At 32.7% G+C, this 16,497-nt stretch overlaps 1 protein-coding gene across 1 annotated transcript; it reads right to left on the bottom strand.

Annotated features, from left to right (window-relative positions):
* Window positions 1–87: 87 nt before the first annotated feature.
* Window positions 88–10,683, bottom strand: LOC134235570 (uncharacterized). Its single transcript, XM_062717703.1, has 7 exons — window positions 10,676–10,683; window positions 9,625–10,271; window positions 5,524–5,600; window positions 3,666–3,863; window positions 3,170–3,316; window positions 2,640–2,811; window positions 88–395 (listed from the first exon to the last, which is right to left on the bottom strand). The coding sequence occupies exons 1-7, from the start codon at window positions 10,681–10,683 to the stop codon at window positions 88–90; spliced, it is 1,557 nt and encodes a 518-aa protein (XP_062573687.1).
* Between the last annotated feature and the right edge of the window lie 5,814 nt (window positions 10,684–16,497).

Here is a 16,497-nt window from a genome sequence, read left to right as displayed (position 1 = left end):
TAATATGAAACATTGCAAAATGTCATTTAAGTAAGATTTAAATGGTAAATTAAAGCTTCAAGAAGCTGTACATATAACACTGGGATACTACAGTTTAAGAAGCTGAAGTTGCTCTTCAGATTGTGAGAGTTCGAACTGATCTTCGAGATAATCGTCTGCATACACAAGCGTCCGTCTGACAGCGGAGAGCGCCAAAATATCGACTCCTATTTGCTGCTGTGTTTCTTTTTCATAGTTCTTCACTGGGAAAATATGAGAGCGTGGAAGCCCGATGACCTCAGCTGCTTTGTCAACAGCTTGTTTACAAGCCTCACTGTTGAATATTCTGCGAACGTCGTCATCCACAAATGGACAAATTTTATCCAACTTCGTCAAATAAACTATTTGTGGAATTCCTAAAATGAGACATTTAATAGTAAATGCTATTTCTGTTACTGAATATTACTTTTATTCGAGCAATATGTCTTACATGCATGTTTTACAAGAACCCCGATTAGCGAATTTCTACTACCAAATTATGAAATTCTGTTATATTATGGCATTAACCATAAATGAATTTCAAAGAACAAGGGCTTAATTAGGCCAAAAAACTCAATTTTCTTTTTAAAGTAATAAAATTCGTTATAAAACGAGTTTACTAGATGAATATGATGAATTGTAAAAGAATATGGCAAAACGGATTACCATTTTTGAAATATGACGTTATTCATATGGTATATTTCTAAGCTTTATGCAGAAACGTCTTAAAATTATTCATTTCGAGGTTATTTTCCTTTAGAAAATAGTGTCGGCATTAAACCGTCACCAACTTTAGTTTTTTTTTTTATATATTTTATGTAAAATGCTTTCAAAAAAATCACATTTATAAAAAAAGATCTTTGTGTGCGATCTATGTGTTGTATGTTTCTGAAGGATAATCTACTAAAAATTTATATCCTCTGCAAAAAAGAAAATATATATATATAAATTCATGACGTCAAGATTATCACTTAGGGTGTCATATAATGAAAATTTGTACGTTTTTACTGCATGGAATTTCAATAATTCAGAGCGGATAAATTTTAATTCCTAAAATCACTTCTATATTAAAAAAATACAGTGTAAGATATATACTAAAACCACATCTTGTTCTCATGAAGAAAACATGTTAATGTGATACATGCTAAAAGTCTTTTAAAACTAAAGAAAAAAAATAATTGTTTCATAAATCAAATAACAAGCGTTTTTATTCAACAGCACATGCGTATATGTACGGCACGCCAAATATTATACAAATATGGACTCAATGTAGGTCAATATGCATTTATAATGACCCAGGATGACGGATATTGACCAAAGATACACAGAGTATATCGACCGAGGGTGCTAGCCCAAGGTTGACATTCCACATGTATCTGAGGTCAATATCTGTCATCCTGGGTCATTATAAATGCATATTGACCTACATTGAGTCTATATTTATCATATTATATGAATGATAATTTCCCAAATTTATATGTACAATGTATGTCTTCCTTATGTTTACAGAGATAGTATTAACCATAACGAAGTTGAATGTAAATGTTTCGGAATTTATTGAATGTCACTTAGAGGAACTTGTTTCGGTATTGAATTTTAACCCATACGGCCACAGCATAACAATAACACAAGATATCTATCTCCGAGTAAAACAGAGTACCCCCTCCCCCAGATTGAGAATCGCTTTATATACATTTGTAGAGGAAATGCACTGACAAAATAAAAATGCCTATCCATCTCTTCTACGAAAAGATTAAACCATACATGGCATGCTTGACAGTTGTCTTTATTGATCCGTTATCGCATAAACAGCGTCAAAACTCTGTTCTCCGAGTGGAAAAGTCGAATTCAACTATGGAATGGTATGTGCTTAGTATTCCCGAAAAATGTTCACAGATATCCCTGTAATTGTTGTGTTTTCTCAGCCTCAGAGTTCTTTACTATATGTTTTTAATTTTCCTCACCTACAACTTGCAAAGTTGCTAGTTTCCATGTTTGTCTAAAGCTAAAGTGAAAACGAGGCAGTTCGTGCAAGTCATTATTCGCTTTCAGCGGTAGTTATTTTCAATAATTACTACTTATTGACCAATCAGATAACCGGATTTCACAAAGTTATAAAATATTTTGAAATATTTGTAGATATCTTCAATATTTTTTACTCATCTTCAAAATAATTTATCTTTTCATCGAAGGAAATAAAGATTTAATATTGATAAACTTATCTTTTTCTTAAATTCTATATGTTCAAAGCTTATTAAGAATCCTGTCTACACTACACACTAAAGAGTTCTTATTTTATGGTATTTTTTGCTGTTAAAGTGGTCTGTCCATATATATTATTTTTAAATAATAGAATTTCACAGTATAGAACACTGTACACAATTTGTAATCAATTCAAGTATAATTGACATTTTGAAAGGCTATGATAAATCAATTGAACAAATTTTTCACATGAACCTTCTCTGCGCAAGTAATAAACAGTGATTTCTATTCACTGATACAGTGTTGTGTTTGATAAGATTTCCTCGGGGTAAATACCAAGTACCATAGAGTGAAAATAAATGATAGAAGCTTTAAATTTTAAAACACCTTTATAGAACATAGTTTTCTTAACATCGTACCCCGTTCAATCATAAGAGAATGAAATTCTTCCATTTTCTGCGAGACTGATCCTTGAAGAACATCAATGGTACTCGCATCCATAACAAAAGCTACACAATGTATTTTATCCTTAAAGGTAGGTTTTGTATTAAAGCCAGGGTCCTTTTCGGTAGCATGAGCCGTAGGATTAAACTAAAAATTAAAGTGTATACAAAAATTATTTTTTTTTGAATATTTTCCGTTTTGAATTTATAGGCAATGAATTTTTGAATAAAACATATGGAGATATCCATTTCCTCAAAATTTCCCCAGTAATAGAAATATGCTCAAAATTTATTTTCGGTAATTAAGTAAAGAATCCTACGTTGTTGATTTTGATTTTCGTGCATGCTAAACTAATCCATTTTATTCATCAAGAAGTCATTTTTTTTTTGCATAATGAACATTTATATTGCAAATTATCAAGTGAGATTTCGAATTTGCTAAATGGCTTTATCTAAAGTAGATGGTAAAGAATGCAAGTCTATTTATAATCTGCATTTTTGTTTACCTTGTGTTGATCAGGGAGATGTCCGTCTAATAAGGATACCATATCCTGATGTTTGATGCACATATCTTCCTCAATTCCACGTGTATCACAGAGGCGGAAGTTTAAATACCCACCAGTTTCCGGGTTTCTAATTCGATATTTTCGATACTACAGTGTAATTATTAACAAAAAATGAAAAAAAAAATCAGTTAACATTTAACATATGTTTAATAGTGCATTTAATTCTCAATTTTCATATGAAAATTTATTATTATATAGTTTTCCTTTTCTCTTGAAAATAATCCAGTAATTCAATCTTCCGAATTTTTAAAGATTTTTTGATATATAATAATAATGAATTGTCAAAATCTTTGTCGACAGTTTCATTAGTACGAATAAAAGTTAAGAAAATAGTAATAATATTTTGAATTTTTTTAATGTAAGTTTGAAAATCAGTTCAAAATCCTGAAAAGTTTATTGCATCAACCATGGAACAGATGGGCAAAACACTACTTACAACTGTAGTAAGACTATGTTTTGAGTTTCCTGCGCATGCCCGAGCTGTCACTTCTTCTCGGAATATTGAGTTTACAGTGTTGAAAAAATTGGATTTCCCAGCTCCAATATGCCCTACTAATAAGATGTTCACTTCAGATAAACCCGAATCGTCTAAGGGTTTATAATTGGAAACTGTGTCCTTTAATTTTCGAAATGTCTACGGAAAAGCAAACATTGCATAAAACAGAACATTAACAAATCCGCTGAATCAAATCTACGCCAACTTCTTGAAAAATCAATTTCCGCCAAATATCGTACGCGCCAAATAAAATACATTTACAGTATCATTTAAAGTTGAAACTATGTGGCAAAAGTCTTTGTCACAAGATTCAAACTTTTCAAAAAATGATAAATAATTACTCGCTCATCAATTAGTTAAGAGCACATGACATGTTTCCTTGCAATTACATGTAGTGCAGCCTTTGAAACTTGGGATGGTAGTTACGTTAGATTTGCAAATGAATATTTATCAGAAATTATAATTTGTATTTTAAAAAGATCATATTTGATAGAAAAGTTGAAATCAATCACCAACCATTAACAATTTGAAAATAATACATACATAATTTAAAAAATAACTATGAAAAGGAGTGCACATAATTTCAAGCTATAACTCAACACATTATACACAATCTTCAGCACACCTTTCCTGAAGATTTTTTTAGGGTTTTGCATTCCCTTAAAATAGTTGCAGACGCTTCTTACCACTGCGCCAAACAAAATTTAATAAAACAAAATATGATAACTTCATATATAGTGGACTTTATGATATCTTATATGGAATTTTGTGGAAGCATTGAGGACTTGGCCAAAAGCCACAGTGACCATGTCTTTTGTTTATTGAAGAAATATACTTGAGATGTCAACGAGTACCCACGTACTCGATCGAACGTCCGAGTATCGAATACAAAAACTGGTATTCGATTACTTGGATGTATATATTTTTCTAGTTCCAAAGAACATATATTCATCAATTTTTTTTAAAATTAATTTAAATGTGCATACGATAATTAGATTGCCGCCGCCTACACTTGTAAAACATCCGTTATCGCCAATGGTTGTATTTGTATATGTAGAGTAATTAGTGCCAAATTACCCACTTTTCTCACCTTTTGCGATCCTTAGTTGTTGGATGACTTCAATGATTTCTTTTCGATGAGGATCATTTAAGTATGGTCTGATGTTATCTTTGAATCATTTTAAATTTTTAGTAAACGTTACCGAAATCTTACATGCATAGGTATGCCGCTACCGACTTAAAAATGTAAAGAAATGGTAATACATATAATTAAATATTTTGAAAACAAGTCAGCTATCCGGAGTAAATTTAGCTGAGGGGGGGGGGGGGGTTAAAACAATTATACACGACAAGGGATCTCAAGAATGTCCGTTCCCTCTGCTTCGTTAGTGTGATCCTTACAAAGATGGGTAGCAGATTGATTAAAGGTCTTCCGAAACATAATTATTTATAATTATTGGTGTATCAAATTGATGTCTTTCGTGTATGCTTTTTTAAAATAAATCAATTAAGTACAATAAATCATTTCCTTTGGACTCTGTTTTTTAAACATGCACTAAAAGCATAATAAAAAGTTAAAAACAATATTGGTGTTTAAGAAAAATTACGGAGTTGTACATGTATTTTCATGTACAATTAAACCGAGTATCCGGGTACTCAATCGGAAAACCGTCCGAGTAACCGGTATTATCAAATATTGACAGATTTGACATCCCTAAAATATACTAATAATAATATTGCAAAATTATTACCATTTAATTTATGCACATGTATTAGTTTTAAGAAGACAAAGAATTACCTGTTCATCCCAGCAAGGAAACTCTCTCCATGTCTCATGAGAGGGCTTTGGAAAAAGTAAACTTTTACCAACTGTAACATTTTAGAGAGAAATGGTTTTTTTTCTTATTTCAAGAATGTTCACCGTATATAACGATTGTTTTAAATTCCCATTTGCTTTCTATATCTTAATGTAATTTTTATATTTGCAAAAAAATGTCAGAATTATCAAATAAAAACCAAAAACAATAGAAAAATAACAAAAAAAAAAAAAAAAAAAAAAAAAAACAGTACCAGTAAGTTCTGATTACAGATATTGAAACTTTTTTTAAAATTCAGTAAATACTTAAAATAACATAAACGAGGGTTGTCCCAAAAAGTCGTGGACAGTAAAAACCATTTAGTTTCTCTTTGCTAAAGTTAATTTCTTTTCTTGTCATAGCAACAAATAATATTTTATGACCACGCATTTCAAGTTTAATGACGATACCACTTTTAAAAAGAAAATTATGAAAAAAAAGAAAGCATTTATGGGTCAATATAAAAGAAAGCAGCTGAATGGTTCATATTGAAAATTGGAGATACAATTAAATATTTCCGTTTCTTTTTTTGTATCTAAATTGATAAAACTGCACAATATTTTGGGAAAAACAACATTTAGCAAACAGTAGGGAAGCTATTTTTTACAGAATATTCTCGTAAAAATTATCAAAACTGTGTTTTTCTCCAATGGTGTTACCTTATACAATTTTGTTGTATAGAACCAAGTGAAAAATTTATGAATGCAAGCTATGATAAACATTTACTAGGATTATTCAGGTTTACTGATAAGTCCAAAAGGTATCGTTGTCCAGTGATGAAATTTAAGTTTTCAATCATATTTGGACATTGACATGAGACATAGTACAATAATTAATAGACGCACGCTAAACTGTGCTGTAAATGTGGTGCCATGTGTGTATAAATCAAAATAAAGTAACATAGTTTATGATTTTTTTAAGGAGTGAAATTAGGTAATTAAAGTAAAATTTAAACTTATTAAAATGAAAAATAAGTTTTAGGTCAGTTACTCCACTGACTCAACTGTAACATCAATGATCGAAAATAGTGATACCAATGACTTATCACTTAACAATTAGCAAGTGAAAATTCTTGTGAAAGACAGAATACACAGCATGGCTCACATACAAAAATGAAATAAGTTTCTGGTATTTCATGCTTAAAATGATCTTATAACAAACAGAAATCTGGTTATTCCAGTGACAGAGACTTACAATGTATCCCGTTGTGACCATAGAATAATGCAGAGCAACATGAGATGTATTGTCATTTAATCATTTGAAGAAAGTGATTTATGTGGATATGTAAGTAACTTTAAAAAAATATATATAGAAAAAAAAAACCTATAGCAAACGTTATATTTTTCTTATATTTTCCTTCAATTAAGCCCACACATATACTGTATAAAAATGCATGGTAAAAGCTGAAAGAAATACAGTGTTGGTTTATCATTGGTTTGAAAAAAATAATGTTTGTAGGGTAAAAGGTTCTCAATTGTGAAAGATATAATGTTTTAAATCCCCCATTCTTCATTAAAGAACTAGTAGATAAAATGTATTAATCAAAATCTCTTGTCACTGGTGTTACTTCACTGTCATTGGTGTTACCATAAAAGGTAACTATTCGTTGAGAGATTTAAACAAACTAAGTTAATTTGATTTGTTTTACTTCACTTAGGTGATAAACTCTGACCTTCATGCAAGGCGTGTGAATTTTTAAGAGGGGAAAATATATTTTATGAGCATAAAAAATGTTTGTCATTGAAGTTAAATGTAAATGATCTGAAGTTGTCATTGGCATTACCATATATTTAAAATGTCTGTAAGTGGAAAAAAAATTATTAGAAAATAAATCAATTACTTTCAAACACCATGAATTAGGTTTGCAAAGCAGAATACAAAAAAAAATAATTTTTCTATATAAGAAGAATATATCTCTCCAAAACTACTTGTTTTGTCAATGGTGTAACCATTCCTGTCATTGGTGTTAATCTCTAGGAAGTATTGCCAATGACAGTAAAACCAATGACGTATTAGTCATAAAATTATCTTGTATCTCTAATTTACCCTGGATAAAGTTAAAGTTTTGTACACATTGCTAGTTCACCTTAAGAACATCTTTCGTAAAAGAGTTCAATGAATATCTAAAATCGCTTTGAATTAACGATGGACACACCACTGACAAAAGAAGTTTGTAGTCCACTTTCTTTACTTCTGACGTTCATCAATATGTTCAGATCATGAATATCAAGGAACAGTTTCTGTTTTATTTGGTGAGAAGTGATGTAATATGACTTAGGACTGTTAATATTCTCTTATCAGGAATGATCACTATTTTGTAGCAAAAAGAAAAATAGAAACACCAATGACACAACTTTTTTTTACAGTCAAATTTAATGCTGTATCAGGTAAATGGAAGACGGGGTTCATTTTTTTTTTTCATTTTAAGATTTATTCTATTTAACATTTGTTTTATGCATACGTGATTTTTCAGAAAAAAATTCATATCATTTTTGGCGTATTTATCTTTATTTGAAGAGAAAAATTCCATTGACAGCATGAATTTGACTGATTGGTGTGATAAAATCATTCATTGACTTAAATGTAATTAATTATGTGAAAATTTCCATTTAAGGAGTGAATTTAATAGCTACCCATTTTATACGGTATAAACTGGGTTGGGGCAGTTTACGCTTTATAAACCGCGAAGCGGTTTATAAAAAAAGCGTAAACTGTTCCAACCCAGTTTATACCGTATAAAATGGGTAGCTATTAAATTCATTGCTTATAATTTAATTTTCATTCATTTGATGTAAGAAAAAAAGACGATTGTTCCAACAAAATGACTTTAATTTGTACAAAATTTGAATGTAACATCGTGCGGATTAATACGTTTTTGACGCGAGTCATTGTGACGTAGGTAAACCATTTTATACAATATAAAATAATTTTTTATCCAATCAAATACAGCGTTACAACCAGAATTAAATTATTAGTAAATAGAAAGTATAGATGTCATAGATTGTAAAGCAACAATCCAAAAATGGGAGAAAATAAGAAATAAGATTTTACACAGAAGTGACACGTTTAGCTGCTTTTTTATATTGACCCATAGGTGCACATCGGAGCACAAAAACAGCGTAATTAACGTCTTTTATAACGTCATGATCTATTTTTCTGCTATACACATGTCTGTTAATTTATCTTCCAATAAATTAAATGTTTTTTTTAAGTGAAAACCCATTCTTGTCTAAGGGGCTTATCTATATTTACTACTGTTCATTTTTTTTTAGAAGATTAGAAGACATTTAACAAACAGTACTCTTCTTCTTACATGCAGTGACTATGTTCGGTTTATAGAAAAACTATCATTCAATCGCATACCCTTTAAAACAACTTATCTTTTAGAAATAATGAGTAATGTCATTTCTATACTCTTTTTTCTCGTCTCTGATGTATATAAAACATATCCAAAACAATTTATAACATTTCCGTGCGCCGGTTACGGGTTGAGGACGTCAATTTCATCAAACACAATTCCAACAACACTTTGAAAATCAATTCACCAATCGTCAGTCTAATGCTATTTACCGATATATAAAAATGGACATGTTATCTAGATTTTGTTCTGATTACACTGATTTAAATTTGAGTTCAATGTTTTACATAGTACCAAAGAAATAAAGAAAATTTTAATGTAATTGTTATATGCGTAAATTATTCCTAATTTCGTTCGTGCACCGACAGACCATTGCGGCATTCATATAAATCGTTCCAATGTTAATTATATGAAAGATGTATAATCAAGAATTCACAAATTTAGAGAACATTGAATATATTATGTTTCTGCAAAATTTGGTTAGTTTTGGTTGAATGTTAAAAGAGTCATAAGCATTCTCTACGACTTATTTGGACAACCCTCGTAAAATTAGTGATATGGTTTCTTTTATCAGGCGAGCAAGTTTGTTGGTGAACTTTTTATCAAAAATGCTGTTTAAAAAAACGTGATTCCAAATAAATAGCAAACAACAACAATGTATGCTTATTAAATTGATATTTCAAACCTTTAACTTTATACACCTCTAGATCAAAGACGCACATGGGATATGCGCACCACATAGGCTCATTGTCTCCCCTATAGGCAAATCTGAAATCAGCTTTTCCATTTAGTTCATAATTTTGGGTCCCTGTACATCTATCCACAGTTGGTTCTACAGTTCCATAAAATGTTAACAGATCTACAGTTGCATCATCAAATTGGTGGTTCTGAGGGGCCCCAGTTTTTCTAAAAGCCATTTTCTTATGTTTATGAACTAATTGTTTAGGTTCATCAATATCCAGAAGACTCCCTGCACCAAAGGTTGGCCCAAATTCCTTCGATGCAAATGCAGCATGTTCAGGTTTTATGACGGGATACTTCATTGGCTCTGAAACACCACTGTCGCGTAAAGTGAAAACGAAGGCTTTTCTATCCTCTATGCTTGTTGAAGGCCTTCCTACTTTCCAGTCTTCTGAAAGGAATCCCCCGTACACGCTATTATTAGTATCGTAAAGGACCGTTACTGTAGGACCATTGTAGTCACAGGACTGGTGAAACCTTGTCGCCGAACAACCATCACGACTTATTTTATATAACAGTTCAAAACTGCTGCTTTTGCCAATAAATGTGGATAACTGTGCCCTGTCCTCAACTGTCAATAACTCCTCGGACCTAAAGAAACATTTTAAAAACGTGCATATAAGCATATAATAAGTTTTCAAAAGTTTATATTTTCGATAGACTTTAATATATTTACACATCACTGAGAAAAGTTATGTTTTGTTTTTTACTTTCAATGTTATTAAGAGACAGCAATTCATTAACATTATAATGACAACTTTAATCTTCTGAAATTAAACACAGAATTGAATGTTTGACATCATTCGAGGCTCAATAATTTATCTGCGTGCCTTCGTCCGACTGATCGACTAAAATGGCGCGACTATAAACGTTTGTAAGTCTCATGTTTTCCCTGTAATATTCATTTCGGAATCAAGAAGGATAAACAAATGTTTTCTTTTTAAAGATTGCCTGGAAAAGAAATCTTGATGTCCAACATCTTATAATTCACTTACCTTTCCATCATTAAATGAAAGTAACTTCAAAATTCAAACAGGTGTCAAAATTGCACGATACATAGAGCATATTTAATCTTGCTGAAATCTGAATTGGTTATGGATCAAGGATTTTTTATTTTCGTTCCAGTGAACATATTGTCCCGACGAGCTGAAATAAGAATATTAATACGTCTATTGTTCAAAAGGTTACGTGAATCTTTTACCTTGAAATCAGAAACGTCATTGTGTTGAAAAAAAAAATTTAAATAAAGTTTGCCATATCATATTAATTACATATACAATGTGGATACCGATTTAACTCTTAAATATTTAAAAAGATAAATGTAGATGGTATATTACCTTCTATATATACAATACAATGGAATGAACGCAATAAGATATTTTTTAACCACTTAGTCCATCGATTATTTCCTTTCAAATATTGATGCATTGGCCCAAGTAAAAAGCTTAAAGGGATAAAATCATATTTCAAAAATAAAATAATATACTTTTATTGCGGTAAAGAATATATTACATGTACCAAGTGCACAATACCCAATTAACTCCGCCATTCATTTTGAAGAAACATAATCAAGACTTCCTTACAATTTTCTAAACGAGTTGAAAGATTGATGCTGTTTCATGTTGCTTGATCTAATCATTTTTACATCTGGTACTTTTTTGTTATATCGAGTGCAGCGAGGCGGCACGAAGTGTACCAAGCTCCATAAGCAGCGTGTACGAACTGAGGATGTTCGGGTTGAAATCTGCACATTGTACTAACATTTTTTTATTATCAAATTCCACACTTCAAATAATCCTCTACAGTGCATAGCATATAACACAAATGTACGCTACGCAGTTATAACACGTTTGAGGAGTTTACTGAAAACTATATTATGCAGAATGTAATTCTGAAAAGGTGTGTAGTGTTGTACAAAAATGCACTGCCTTCTCCCTAAAGCGGTTTCATCGTAAAAATATAAGTAAATGTGAAAGAATGATTTTTGCATGTTCGTTTGATTAAAATGTTAATGAAGTCATATTTTGAAATGTTAGTATATCAAAGTAGATGCAAACGCATTTCAGTTATGAAACTTAACACTTAACCTAAATTAAATATGATTCAAATAATAAATATTATCAAAAGTCCTTGATGATATAAAAACATGTAACGACATTAAGGGGAACGATGTTGTTTTGCACAATACCAAAACGGTAGAATGCTCTTTGTGTTTCTTACATATATTGTATAATATTGTTATGGGTCAGAATAACCCTAAATGCCAGCAAAGATCAATCACACAGTTTAAACTTAACAATAATTTATTTACAGTAATATACAAATCATTAAGTACAAACTTAGCAAAAATCTAAAAATACATACATCAGAGTGTCCGTTGCTGCACACAATGTCCCAGTGAAATTATATCCCAGTAATACCTCAATGATGCTTATACGACAATTCTCTATGCATCGAATTGACAGGGTATTTATACAGTAATATAAATCTAGAATATTCTAGAAATTGTAAATACATGATATTCCTGGAAAGTTCTAGACATAAACAAAGTTCAAGAATGTTCTAGAAAAAATGACCAAACATATTGACCACTCTGGAATGTTCAAGAAACTTAATGTTAATAATAATATACATAATGAAACAATACACATCTCACAACACCTCCCCCCTTAAAAAGTTTGAATGTCAATGAAAACTTATATTATTAAAATAAAAGTTATGTACATTAATACAAAATCTAGTATGTTTACGATACTCTTCACAAGGCGTCTGCAATAACATTGTCTTTGCCTTTGATATGCTTAATTGTTATGTTGTATTCTTGTAACAACAAACTCCATCTAGTCAGTCTTTGATTCTTGTTTGACAATTTATGCAAAAATGTCAGGGGGTTGTGATCCGTATATACAAGAATTGGATGCAAAGTAACATTCAGATAAACATCAAAATGCTGTAAGGCTAACAACAAAGCAAGGCATTCCTTTTCAATGGTGGAATACTTTTGTTGACATTTTGTAAGTTTCTTTGAAAAATAAGAAACAACTCTATCTACCTTATCACTATGTTCTTGAAACAAAGCTGCCCCGATTCCAACATCACTAGCATCAACAGTAAGCTTAAATTGCTTAGAAAAATCTGGAGTTGACAGAACTGGATTGCTCATAAGGACAGATTTGATTTTATGAAACGATTTTTCACAGTCCTTTGTCCATTCAAAGTTAACCCTCTTTTGTAAAAGATTTGTAAGTGGACTAACAACTGAGGAAAAATTTGGACAAAATTTTCTGTAAAACCCAGCCATGCCCAAAAACCTCATTAATTCTTTCTTGTTTGTAGGAATCGGGAACTTTGCAATAGCTTCCACTTTAGCCATAATGGGTGTAACATAACCTTGACCTACTTTATGACCTAAATACTCTACATAAGCATGGCAAAATTCACTCTTTTCAAGGTTCACAGTTAAATTTGCTTTAGCTAAAATGTCAAATAAAGCACGCATGATTCGGAGATGTTCGTCCCATGTGTCACTGTATATGATGACATCATCAATGTAGGCCTCGCATCCCTCAAGGTCTTGAAGAAGGGAGTGAATCATTCTTTGGAATGTAGCCGGTGCGTTTTTCATGCCAAAAGGCATTACTTTATACTGGTAAAGTCCATCTGGTGTAGCAAAAGCAGATATTTCTTTTGCTCTTTCTGTTAACGGTACTTGCCAGTAGCCTTTCAACAGGTCAAATTTACCGACAAATTTCGCGTTTCCAATGTTGTCAATACAGTCATCGATTCTAGGTATTGGATATGAATCAGTTTTGGTAACAGAATTCACCTTTCTAAAGTCTGTACATAATCGGTAGGTACCGTCCTGTTTTGGTACAAGAATACAAGGTGAACTCCAGTTACTTTTACTAGGTTCAACAATGTCATTGTCCAACATATACTGCACTTCCCTTCTTAGGTACTGCAATTTTATTGGATTCAGACGGTACGGATGTTGTTTGATAGGCAGAGCGTCGCCAACTATAACATCATGACAAGCTGCATTAGTTTTCTTTGGAACATCCGAGAAGATTTGACGATACTCATTCATCAAGTTTTTAACTTGTTCTTTTTGGTGAATGTTCAAATGTCCAAGTTTGGCATCAAAATCAGCCAAAATTTCTGAGTTTTTCAAGCGGACACTCTGATTACAATCTTTATCATTCATTTCTACACTTGTATCACTTTCAATACAATTTTGAACAGTCTTAGCATTGGCTAAAGTGGAAACTGGTTTTACAGAATTTCGGTCACACCTTTCAAAATACTCTTTTAACATGTTAATGTGACAAACCCGTTTCTCTTTACGTCGACCTGGTGTCTTAACTATATAGTTTACATCACTGATCTTGCTTTCAATTTCATAAGGGCCATAAAATCTGGCCTGTAAAGGATGACCAGGAATAGGTAAAAATACAAGAACCTTATCACCTGGCTTAAACACCCTATTTCTGGCATCTTTGTCATACCACATTTTCATTTTCATCTGAGAACTCTTCAAATTTTCTTGTGCTAATTTACAAGCATTGTAAAGTTTTTCTTTGAAATCAGACACATAATCTAAAAGATTAAGATCACTAGTCTCAGTCAGCCACTTTTCCTTTAACAATTTCAAAGGACCTCTAACTGTATGACCGAACACCAATTCAAAAGGACTGAATCCAAGAGACTCCTGGACTGCTTCTCATGCAGCAAATAGCACAAGATGAACCCCTTCCTCCCAGTCTTTCTCATACTGGTAACAATAGGTCTTCAGCATTGTTTTTAGGGTTTGATGAAAACGTTCTAGCGCTCCCTGGGACTCAGGATGATAAGCAGTTGATCTATATTGCCTTATACCCAACTCATGCATGACTTGCTGGAACAACCCCGACATAAAATTTGAGCCTTGATCCTACTGAATTACCTTGGGTGCTCCTACAAAACTGAAAAACTTGGTTAGGGCCTTACCTATGCTCTTTGCCTTTATATTCCTAAGAGGTATGGCTTCAGGAAATCGAGTGGATGTACACATAATGGTAAGTAAATACTGGTTTCCAGACCTAGTCCTAGGCAAAGGTCCTACACAATCCACCAACACTCGACTAAACGGTTCTTCAAAAGCTGGAATGGGTTGGAGAGGAGCAGATGGTATCTTCTGATTTGGTTTACCTACCATCTGACAGACATGGCATGACTTGCAAAACTTCGAAACATCCTTTCTTAGCTTAGGCCAATAAAAATGACTCAAAATCCTATTATAAGTCTTATTGATACCTAAATGACCAGCCATAGGTGTATCGTGAGCTAAACTCATGACATCTCGACGATAAGCAGCTGGGACCACTGTCTGGTGAACAACACGCCACACTTCATCTGGAGAAGCGTCAGGTGGTCGCCATTTTCGCATAAGGATGCCATCTTTCATATAGAAGCATTCTCCAACTTTAATAGCCTCTTCTGGTGGAAGTGCCCTCTTACTAAGTTGAATGATATCTGGGTCTTTATGTTGTTCAGAGAGTAAACGTTCTCGGCTGAGGATGTCCTTGCCTTGGCTAACATCATCCTCACCACCAAATTTTGGTAAAAATTCTTTCTTCTCTTGCTTCTTGATATTATGTGGTTCCATGCTGGTTTGAGTGCCATCAAGGTCAGATAAGAAAGTGTCATTCAAATCAATATCAACAGAGGAATTCGTCTCGTCAAAGGCTTGAGTATGGTCTGCCTCCATTTCTCGTCTTCTGGCCATCGCTCTAGTAACAGCACAGGCTGGATAAATGTCATCATCTTCATCATCGCACATAACATCTGGAGTGATTTTCTCACAAACTATAGGATCTGGTACAACTTTTCCACCAGCTAAATCGTTGCCTAGCAACAAAGAAATGCCTGGAACGGGAAGAGTAGGTCGAACACCTACGATAACAGGTCCAGTAACTGAATCTGACTTCAAACTAATTCTATGCAGGGGAACATCAATGACGCCTAGCTCCACACCCTGTAATAAAACTGACCCACCAGTAGAAGTCTGCTCAGACAAAGGAAGCACGCCCTGTAACAATAACGTCTGTGCAGCACCAGTATCTCTCAAAATCTGGACAGGTTTAATTTCGCTAGAGTCACCGAGTGAAACAAAACCCTGAGACATAAAGGGCTTATAATCCTCCATAGAATCAATAGAACTGGACTGTGAACCCTGGACATCAGGAGTGTCAGAACAAATCGAAACTAAGGCTTCTCTATCACCTCGAACTGCCGCACAAGCGTGTGGTTGAGTTTTATCAAAATCATTTTTTCTCTTAAGTTTAAAGCATTCACTGATCAGATGACCCTTTTTCATACAATAACTACAAGTAGGAAGCGACACTATTCCAGAAGATCCTTCAAAACGTCCTGGACCGGACTTAGAACCACCTTGGGATGGAGACTGGGAACTTGTGAAAGACTGAGACCCTGAACCACTCTTTTTATATGTGTCTGAATTGGTAGAATTGCTGCTAGTCTGAGATCTTGATACAAAATTCTTTTTATGAGATAGAGCATAAGTATCAGATATGACTGCTGCCTCTTCAAGAGTTTTTACATTCTTATCTTCTAAATGTGTTTTCAAATCTTGAGGAACACATTCCTTAAACTCTTCTACCAGGATGACTTGGCGCAAATTAGCAAAGGTTTTATCAAGTTTCTTAGATCTAAACCAGTGATCGAACAAATATTCTTTCTCTCGTGAAAATTCAACAAATGTTTGGTTATCAAACTTCCTATACTTTCTGAATTTTTGTCTATATGCTTCAGGTACTAA

Source organism: Saccostrea cucullata, unplaced genomic scaffold (assembly GCF_032062105.1).
Source record: "Saccostrea cucullata isolate Sc308-1 unplaced genomic scaffold, CSIRO_AGI_Scuc_v1 ctg3600, whole genome shotgun sequence".
NCBI classification, from domain to species: Eukaryota; Metazoa; Mollusca; class Bivalvia; order Ostreida; family Ostreidae; genus Saccostrea; species Saccostrea cuccullata.
The sequence above is the reverse complement of the archived record's forward strand: the minus strand, read 5'-3'. Positions and strand labels throughout refer to the sequence as shown.

Excerpts from the sequence above, each read along its gene's own strand:
- LOC134235570 (XM_062717703.1), bottom strand. Across the intron at positions 3,317-3,665 it reads AACATAGTCTTACTACAGTT|TATCGAAAATATCGAATTAG; the intron begins GTAAGTAGTGTT and ends ATTACACTGTAG. Across the intron at positions 2,812-3,169 it reads ATCTCCCTGATCAACACAAG|TTTAATCCTACGGCTCATGC; the intron begins GTAAACAAAAAT and ends TTTAATTTTTAG.